The sequence below is a fragment of the Orycteropus afer genome, unplaced genomic scaffold, assembly GCF_000298275.1.
Source record: "Orycteropus afer afer isolate SDZICR_OR568_19922 unplaced genomic scaffold, OryAfe1.0 scaffold00070, whole genome shotgun sequence".
NCBI lineage: Eukaryota > Metazoa > Chordata > Mammalia > Tubulidentata > Orycteropodidae > Orycteropus > Orycteropus afer.
Window position 1 is genome coordinate 9,448,853 of NW_006921657.1, and position 10,143 is coordinate 9,458,995.

The 10,143-nt window shown below is 36.4% G+C and overlaps 1 protein-coding gene across 1 annotated transcript in view; it reads left to right on the forward strand.

The window, feature by feature from the left end:
- Positions 1-10,143, forward strand: part of DNA2 (DNA replication helicase/nuclease 2) — a 69,659-nt gene that overhangs the window by 36,663 nt on the left and 22,853 nt on the right. Inside the window, exons 9-14 of the mRNA XM_007940684.2 lie at positions 559-753; positions 3,556-3,786; positions 7,330-7,446; positions 7,525-7,634; positions 8,542-8,651; positions 9,549-9,773. Of these exons, the coding sequence (XP_007938875.1) occupies positions 559-753; positions 3,556-3,786; positions 7,330-7,446; positions 7,525-7,634; positions 8,542-8,651; positions 9,549-9,773 (988 nt within the window). The remainder of the gene's footprint in view (positions 1-558; positions 754-3,555; positions 3,787-7,329; positions 7,447-7,524; positions 7,635-8,541; positions 8,652-9,548; positions 9,774-10,143) is intronic.

The following is a 10,143-nucleotide window of genomic DNA, read 5'->3' on the forward strand; positions in this document are numbered from 1 at the left end:
TTGAACCGCCAGCCTCCTGGTTAGCAGTCCAGTGCCTTAGGCACTATGCTACCAGAGCTCCCAGCTGGGCCAATAGGACAAATATATTTCTTTGAAATCTTTAAAACAAAAGATTCTTGATATTTTGTATGCTATCCTATAATGTTTGTTTTATATAAAAATGTTTACGCAAAATTCATACTCCAAATGATTCTCCATGTTTCCATTTTTACTTTCTTATGGTACAGAGCTAGCAGTACATAAATTGTGATTTTCAGAAATGAAATTGTAGAAAAAGCCAAAACTTGGTGTGTATAGGAATGAAGACTAGGGTATTCCTAATTTGTTATTTAGGGCACAGTCATTGAAGGCAAAATAATGTTGTATTCAGTTCCTTGTGTATGTTTTTTTAAAACCACATAGCTTGTAAAATATTGAAATGACTTCTAAAGTTAGGTACTAAACTAACTAAGAGTTATGATCATCATATTTGTATGTGTACTTGTTTTAGAACTACTTCATTGCATTGCCAGCCAGTGAAATGTTTCACACATCTCTAACTTGGAGCTTTATATTTAGAGCATTTGAACAACAGATGGATGACAGTTCGATCCCAATTGGCATGTTGCCCAAAATAACAGAAGAAACCCAGCATCTGAAGCTTACACATTTAGAGTATTTCAGCCTTTGGTGTCTAATGTTAACCCTGGAAACACAATCAAAGGACAGCCAAAAAAATCACCAAAATATATGGCTAATGCCTGCTTCAGAAATGTAAGTGTCCATTTAATATAGTAAAACTTGAGGAATTTGGATAGGATGCCATTTTGGAATTCGTGATAAATATAGGTTAAGGTGGCATGTTCAAATCAATTGAAAGGTCTCTGGATGGTGCAAACAGTTTGACTACTAATTGAAAGGTTGGTGGTTTGAACCCATTCAGAAATACTGCAAAAGAAAGGCCTGGAGATCTGTTTACATTTGTAAAGATTACAGCCAAGAATGCATTATGGAACTCAGTTCTGCTTTATAACAGATAAGGTTACCATGAGTTGGAATCCAACTGATGGCAACAAGTTTTAGCATGTTAAAGATATGCTATTTCATATATACATAACTCCAGATGGCTGTCAATGAACTATTTCTAGGTAGAGCATTATTTCAACATATACTATATTCTAGAATCATTGCTAGTTATTTTCAATAGGTTAAACATGCATCATGACATTTAAAAAATTATTAGTAAGCCTCTTTTTAAAAAAAAAACAGTGATAATATTATATACTTGAATATATCTTAAATTGGTACATATTTGTATGGTAGAGTGGAAATTAATGAGGTTTTACCTGGTTTTTAAATACTAGTATTAAAATGTTTATATTCAGTACATTTTGATACAAATTCAAATTTTCTAAAGTAGCCCCATCTTAATGAGTTTCATTTTTTACAACTTACTTGTAAAATTGTAATTTTGTATGTCTTCGCATAGTATTTTTGTTTATACAAATTTAGTTGCTGTAGCCTTTCCAGAGTGAATATTGATGATAACATGACTTTTGGAATAATTGGATTATTTCCTTCACATTAGACTTCAATACAAAGAAATACTACAGTGCAGAACGTTTAAATGTAAATAGACTTACATAACTACAATGACTATGCCAGCAAGCCTCTGAAGTTGTATGATATTAAATAGTATTGCTTGACAGGTTATAAATACTTAATAATTTTTTCTTAGAAGCAATGGAATCATTAAATTTTTTTGCCATTTTTTTCTTTAAATTTTATTTATTTTGTTTTTGTTGAAAATGTACATAGCAAAGCATACCAATTCAACCATTTTTACATGTATAATTTAGTGACATTGATTGTGTTCTTTGATAAGTACACTCATTCTCATCCCTTCTTTGCTGAATTACTCTTTATTAACATAACTTCATTGCACACTAAGGTTGCTATCTAACCTTTTGAGTTGTTGTCAGTTTGATCCCATAAAGATAGTTCTTAGAAGAGCATAATGCTCAAGGCAGATCTTTATTTTAGTTAGGGTGTTGTTTGGTTTTAAGATAACTTCAGGGGATATTTTTGGTTTAAGGTTTAAAAATTATCTCAGGGTAGTAGTTTCTACCCTCCATGGCTCAGGAAAGTCTAGAATGTATGAGTATTTGAAATTCTGTTCTGTGTTTTCCCCTTTTGATCAAGATTTTTTATGGAATCTGATCAAAATATACAGTAATGGTAGCTGGGCACCATCCAGTTCTTCTGGTCTAATGTATTTGCCCTTATTTTTAAAATTGTTATTTTACTATAGTAAAGTGATTATTAAACATGCCATTTGTCCATTTTTAAGTGTGCAATTCAGTGGCATTAATTACTTTCACAGTGCTGTGTACCCATTACTACTGTATGTTTCCAAATCTTTTTCATCACCTCAAATAGATATTATACCCACTTTGCAATTACTCTCTCCTCTTCTTCCGCCCCCCCCCCCCAGCTTCTGGTCACCTCTGATCTACTTTCTCTATCAATTTACTTATTCTAGATATTTTATGTAAATTGAATCATACCATATCTGTCCTTTGCTTATTGCACTCAGCATTTTTTCACAGTTCGTCTGTGTTGTAGCATGTATTAGAATTTCATTCCTTTTTATGGTTAAATAATACTCCATTGTATGGATAAAACACACTGTGTTTATCCAGTCATCTGTTGATGGACACTTGTTTTTTTCCACCTTTTGGCTATTGTGAATAATGCTTCAGTGAATCCTGGCGTACAAGTATCTATTTGATTCCCAACTTTGAGGTCTTTTGGGTATATACCTAGGAATGGATTTGCTGGACCATATGATAACTCTATATTTAACTTTTTGAGGAATTGCTAAACTGTATTCCATAGCTGTTTCCCATTACTTTAGTAACAGTGATGATAAGTCCTCTAGTAAACATTAAAGAAATTGGTTATTAATTTTTTTCACATCAGGTTCAGGAACAGATTATATGACTTATCTTCTATAATGTTGTGTGTAGGAGCTCTGGTGGCATAGTGCCTAAGGCATTTGACTGCTAACCAGAAGGCTGGTGGTTCAAACCCACCAGCCACTCCTTGAAAGGAAGATTGGGCAATCTACTCCATAGTGATACTGCCTCGGAAAGCCAAGGAGGGGGTCACTGTGAGTTGGATCCGAGTTGATAGCAGTGAGTTTGGTGTTTTTGGAATGTTATGTGTATCAGCATAGAAGACGGGCATCAGTGGAGGATTAAAGTGCCAGTAAACACCTTGTTCAGAGATCCCAGCCTGTGAGGATGCAATGAGAGTTGTTCCCTAGCACTTCTCTATTAGTATATTTTTTCAAAATTGTTTTAGTAATAATAGGGAAATGTTCACTTAGCATTTCTAACACTTTTGTGTAGATTGTGAAAAATGTGACAGTAGCATTCCCAGGGGTCAGATGAAAAGGTAAATTGTGGGAAAATGTAAATTCAGTATGTGATATAAATATAAGTTTTCTCTCCCTCTCTCTCTCTCTCTCTCTCTCTCTCTCTCTCTTCTCTTCTCTTCTCTTCTCTTTCATAGGGAGGAGAGTGGCAACTGCTTTGGAAACCTGATTAGAACAGAACCGGTAAAGAAAGTTTGTGATGGACAATATTTACATAATTTCCAACGTAAAAATGGTGCCATGCCCATCACAAATCTAATGGCAGGTGACAGAATTATTGTAAGTGGAGAAGAGAGAACACTCTTTGCTGTGTCTAGGGGATATGTGAAGAAGATTAACATGACAACAGTAACCTGTTTATTAGACAGGTAATAAAGCATTTACTTCTTTTTTGGTAACAACTTTATTGATCTATAATTCACATACTATACATTTCATCCATTTAAGATGTACAAGTGACTGGTTGTTAGTATATTCACAAAGTTATTACCACCATCAATTTTAGAACACTTTTTTTGTTTTTCCAATTGTGATTTGGTTGAAAATTTACAGAGCAAATTCACTTTCCATACAGCAGTTCACATACACTTTGTCTCATGACATTGACTACAATTAACTCCAATGCAACAGTTCCCCTCCCACTTCTTCTGGATAGTTACTTCTTCCCTGTCTCCATCCCTCCATGCACTCCTGCCCCTTGAGCTGTCTCCCTGTGCATAAGCAGCCCTTCTTTCTCCCATGATTGTTCTCTCCAAGGAGTATATCTACCTCAGGTAAATGTTCAACTCATATACCTGTCTTTTGTTTGGCTGGAAGCCACAGGTGTGGGTTCAATTCCAGACCTGAAGGGCAGCTGGGGGCCATAGTCTCAGTGGTTCCACCAGGCTCTATCAGACAAGCAAACCTGGTCTGGTCTCCCCTCCCCCCTTTTTATTTTCCAAATGATTTTGAGTTTTGTTCCACATTGTTCTCCCTTTCTATCCAGGATCTCCTACATAGATCCCCCTCTGAGTGGTTGACAATGGTAGTCAGGCACCATCTAGTTCTTCTGGTCTCCTAGTCATATAGGCTGTGGATCGCATGGTGTACCAGTCAGTAGGACTAATTGTTTCCATGAATCTTTGGTTTTCTTCATTCTTCTTTGCTCTGGACAGGGAGAGACCCATCATTGCATGTAGATGGCTGCCTGTAAGAGTTTTAGAACACTTTCATCACTCAGAAGGAAGCCCTGTATGTTTTAGCAGTCATCACCCTTCATCTCACTCCAGGTCCCCCAACCTAGGCAACCACTAATCTACTTTCTGTCTCTACAGACTATCTCATATAAATGGAATCATACAGTATGTGGTCTTTTTTGATTGGCTTTTTTTAGTTAGCATATTGTTTTTGAGGTTAATCTCTGTGGTAAAATGCACATTGCATAAAATTAACGTTAACCCTTTTAGAGTATACAATTCAGTAGCATTTAGTACATTCACAGTGTTGTGCAGCCGTCAGCTCTATCTTATTCCAAGACATGTTCGTCATTCCAAAAAGAAACCCCGTGTCTCTTTAATCAGTCACTCCTCATCCCCACTGCCTCCACCTCCTGGCAACCATTAATCCACTTTCTGTCCATGATTTTATTTATTTCATATACAGTATGTGACCTTTTGTGTCTGGCTTGTTTCACTTAGCATGTTTTCACGTTCATCCATGTTGTAGCATGTATCAGTACTTCACTCCTTTTTACTGCTGAGTTATAGTCTGTTTTATGGGTAGTACCACATTTTGTTTATCCAGCTGAGGGTTATTTGGGTAGTTTCCACTTTTTGGCTATTATGAATAATGTTGCTATGAACATTCATGTAGTTTTTATGTGGACATGTTTTTATTTCCCTTTGTAGATAACTACCTGCGAATGGAATTGGTGGGTCATGTGGTAACTCTGAGTTTAACATTTTGAGAAACTGTCAAACTTTCATTTCATACATTATGTCCCATACTGCTAATTTGGACAAATTTTATCTAAGTCTCAAGACCACATGTATCCTGTGTAAGCTGAAAGGCTTACTTTTCCTTCTCAGCACTCATCATTTTGTTTGCCTTTTTTTTTTTTTTACATTTTATTTATTCCTTCATATTTGTGATATAAAGTATACTTATCTCAGTAAAAATAAAGGGAGTTGATTTAAATACAAATATTATGTAAATATTTTAATAGCTGGTAGGAAAATCTGTGACAAAGATGAATATCTATGTTTACCAATATCCATATTCACCTCTTTCTGCACTCTCAGCCAGGTTCTATTTTCTCAGCCTTACTTGCAGTTAAAGGTGGACATGATTCACTATTTCTTGAAAGATGGAGAACCACCATTGGGGTTCACTGACTTTTGGGTAATCACAAAGGAAATATCCAGGCTTGTTCCCTTACTAACCATTAATGCTAGTTGAGCCATATTCAACCCTAGTTTGGGTTTCATGATATGGGAATATAAGCCACAAAATTCCTGTCATTTACTAGAATTCCTTATAGTCCCCTGCAGTATTTATTTAGTGCCTGCCATGTATTAGATACCATGTAAGCCCTTGAGAAGAGTTTATAGTCTTATGGGTAAACACATATATATTTTTTCAATCTAATGTGATAAGGGCTTGAATTGATGGGTAACACAGAAGAGTGGCATTTAACCCAATTTTTGGTGGTTCAGGGAAGACTTTCTGAAAGAGTTAATGCTGGTTCTTCATCCTGTGGATGAAGTTAGCATGGTGAAACACTGTGAGAGTGCAATAGAGGGAGCATGCTGAGCAAAAGAATGATATAAGGTGATAGAGAATGACACGGAGTATCCAGGGAAGTGAAGGTAATTCAGTATTTTTGGAATGTAAAATAGAATTGACGGTGTGATTAGAGAGGATGAGTCAAAGGGTCTTATTGGGATGCATTGAAGGGTTTTAAACAAAAAAGTGATAATTGAAATTTGTCTTTTTCTCTGGCTGCGTTGTGGAGAGTAGAATTAATTAATGAAAACAGGTAAACCAGGATGCTGTTTTAGTTGCCCAGGCAAGGGGCCATACAGGACAGGGTTGTGCAACCATCAGCTCTCTCTCATTCCAAAACATATTCAATCTCTGTTGGCAGAGATGATTCAGTGACTTTGGAAGTATTTAGGGAATAAAATTGGTCAGCCTTTGGATGCTGGTTGCTTATGCAGGTTGGGAAGAAAGTGAGGGAGAAGAAAGGATGTAGGTGCAAATGCTGGTAACTGAGATCTGGACTACAGAGTGAGGGTCAGGTTCTGCAGGGAGAAAGGGAAGTTCGGTTTTGAATATACTGGGCTCTCACAGCCTGGCTTTTAACCAAGTCTTGCTTCTTGCTGGACCTCCTAATTGAAAGCTTGGGTATGGAACCAGTTGGGAATGTGAGGTGTGGATTGAAGATGTAGCTTTGGAATATAAAGCCACATGAGGTCATGAGACCAAAAGGAAAATGACTAGAAAGAGCCATACAGTAGACCAGGGAAGGTACCCTAGGGGATACCAGTGTGTAAGGGGCGAAGAGCAGTTGGAGAATGCCTCAGGAAAGGCCTGTACTCCAGGCTGGAGGAGGGAGGAGCTATATGCTCAGCATTTGTCCAGGGTCAGTGAGTCCAGGTGAGATTTGCAAGGCCAAATGAATTTGCAGTAAGTGTTGTAGGTTCCTGATTATTGAGCGCTTTGACATTAGTGCCTTGTGCCTTCCTCCTAGGTCCTTCACTGCCAGTTTAGGCCTTATGCTCTCTTTGATTGCCAAGTATGAATTTGGGCTTGATTAGTCATTTTAATAGTTGCTCTGGCACATTTACTCTTTTAGAAAATAGCAACATATTTCTTCTACAGACCAACTTACTATGTTAAATGAAACATATGTATCTGTTTTGCTGTTTTAGGAACTTGTCCGTACTCCCAGAATCTACTTTGTTCAGATTAGACCAGGAAGAAAAGAATGTTGATGTAGCTACCCCACTAGGGAATCTTTCTAAATTGATGGAAAATACTTATGTCAGGTTTGTAACAGTGAATGGATTTGAATTTCACCCAATGTTTCTAATACTATTGCTTAAACTATTTATTTTTCTTTCTAGCAAAAAACTTCGGGATTTAATCATTGACTTTCATGAACCTCAGTTTATACCATACCTCAGTTCTATTCTTCCACATGATGCAAAGGATACAGTTGCCTGCATTCTCAAAGGTCTGCTGTTACCTTCATGTCTATCTCCAATAATTTTTTTTTATTCTGCTATGAGTCGGGTCCGACTCGACAGCATATAACAACAAACAACAAAATAGTTTAAATTACACTATAGTATAAGAATTGCAATTACAGTTTTTAGACAAAGTCTTTGGAAGAAGTTTATACATCATATCTGTTCGGGTTACCTAGTGCCGCTCCGACAGGAATATACCACAGATGGGATGGCCTTAACAAATAGGAGTTTATTCCCTCACAGTTTGGAGACTTTAAGTCCAAGTCCAAAGTGCCAGGCTCTAGGGGCTGTGTGAAAGCCCCTCGACCTAGGGCTTTAGCTCTACCTCTTGCTCCCGGCCCACTGAAGCTAGAGGCATCTCTTTACTCAGGCAGTTACTGGCTGCTGAGGCTAACAAGCCCAAGGTCAACAAATAAAATGGCACAGTCCCTATGTTACCAAACCACACGGCAGGCCATTAATTCAAGTCTATTATAAGTCCCAAGGTCAGCAAAGCATGGCAGGCTGCTGAACAACGACAGAACTACATGAGGTTCCAAGCATGCCATAGGCTAGAGACCGTTTCCAAAGCTGCTGCTTATATATGGGAGGCAGACCACATACTGAAAGCAGCTACTCAGCTTCTTGTGGTAGATCCCACCATGGAGTTGATTGCCAGTCTCATCATGGGGAACAACTACCATCAGCTGCCCAGCCACTCAACCAGGCTCAGCCAAGTTGATACACAAACATAACCACCACAATATCCTTTTAGGTCACTATAACATTTTGTTACTCTGAAAAGATGTATTAAGTAACAGATTTGTATAGAGGCTGCTTTTCTTATGGAATAGTTAATTTACTTATTGAAACCCAACACTTTTTTTCTGTTATTTTAAATTTTAAATATAGGTTTGAATAAACCTCAGAGGCAAGCAATGAAAAAGGTACTTCTTTCGAAAGACTACACTCTCATCGTGGGCATGCCTGGGACAGGAAAAACAACTACAATATGTACTCTTGTAAGGTTATTATTCTTGTGTTTAGAAACTAAAGTTATATCATCTTCTAGATTCAGAGGATATAATGTTTGATATCAAAAAGGCTGATACTCAGAATGTCTTTGTTTCAGTTTAACTTTTTTAGATGACTTGAGAAATAATAAAGCTGCATCATAAGCAGCTGTAATCATGTTATTAATTTCTTGCATTTAGAATTTTCTAAGATCTCATTCTCCTGCTGGTATATGTATCATTTATGTTTTCCTTTTCCTTTAAAAATGATAAATTATACAGAAGTGGTTGAAATAGATCTTGGATTTTTTTTTTTCATGTCAGTACATTCCTAAGCAGTCCTAAAATCATCATAATGATGGCAACAAACATTTATTAATAGTGTGTGCCAGGCGCTGTTAAAAGTTTATATCTATTTAATGTTATTATCACTAATAATGTATTATTAACATATCATTGTTGTTGTATTGTGCTGTCGATTTTGGTTAATGACAACTCCACATATTACAGCGTAGAACTGTTCCGTATGGTTTTCTTGGCTCTGACCTGCATGGATGCAGGCTTTTTCTATGGATGTCACTCTTTTTAAAGACTGACAGGCTTTTTCTTTCATGGTGCCACTGGGTGGGTGCAAACTGGTAGCCTTTTTGTTAGCAGCCAAATGCAAACTATTTGTGCCACCCAGAGACTAATATATAATATTAATAACATAATAATATTGATGTTATTATGTAACATGTAATTTTTAGAAAATATTTTGACTTTATAATCTAAAAAAAAGTTACTTGGCTCAGCTCTTAGATGTTTCATATTTTCCAATTCTTCTTGAAAAATACAAGCATGTTAAAAATAATCTGGAATTCAGAGTAATGCCTTTTTTTTCCTTTCTTTCTTATCCATTCTTAGGTAAGAATTCTCTATGCCTGTGGTTTTAGTGTTTTGTTGACCAGCTATACACATTCTGCTGTTGACAATATTCTTTTGAAATTAGCAAAGTTTAAAGTAGGATTTTTGCGTTTGGGTCAGACTCAGAAGGTTCATCCGGATATCCAGAAATTTACAGAGGAGGAAATTTGCAGATCAAAGTCTATTAAATCTTTAGCTCTTTTAGAAGCACTCTACAATAGTCAAGTAAGTACAATGATCGTATCTAATACTGACAGTGATTTCTTTAACTGGAATGAGGGGAGAAATGAGGCTCTGGGAAAGTAATTCACTATGACCAGATTTATAAGTGATTAATTTATGTATACTACAGGGCCAGTTTATTAATTTATAGTTTATTCTTGCCTCTGAACTAAAATGAGGTTTCTGGTTTATTACTCTGGGCTCCCCTTTTTAGTTTCAAATATCCAAGAAGACTTAATATTCAGGATGTTTTTTTATTTTTATTTATTTATTTATTTTATTAGGATTTGGGTGAAGATTTACAGAGTAAATTCACTTTTCATACAGCAGTTCACATATACTTTGTCTCATGTCATTGACCAAAATTTACAAT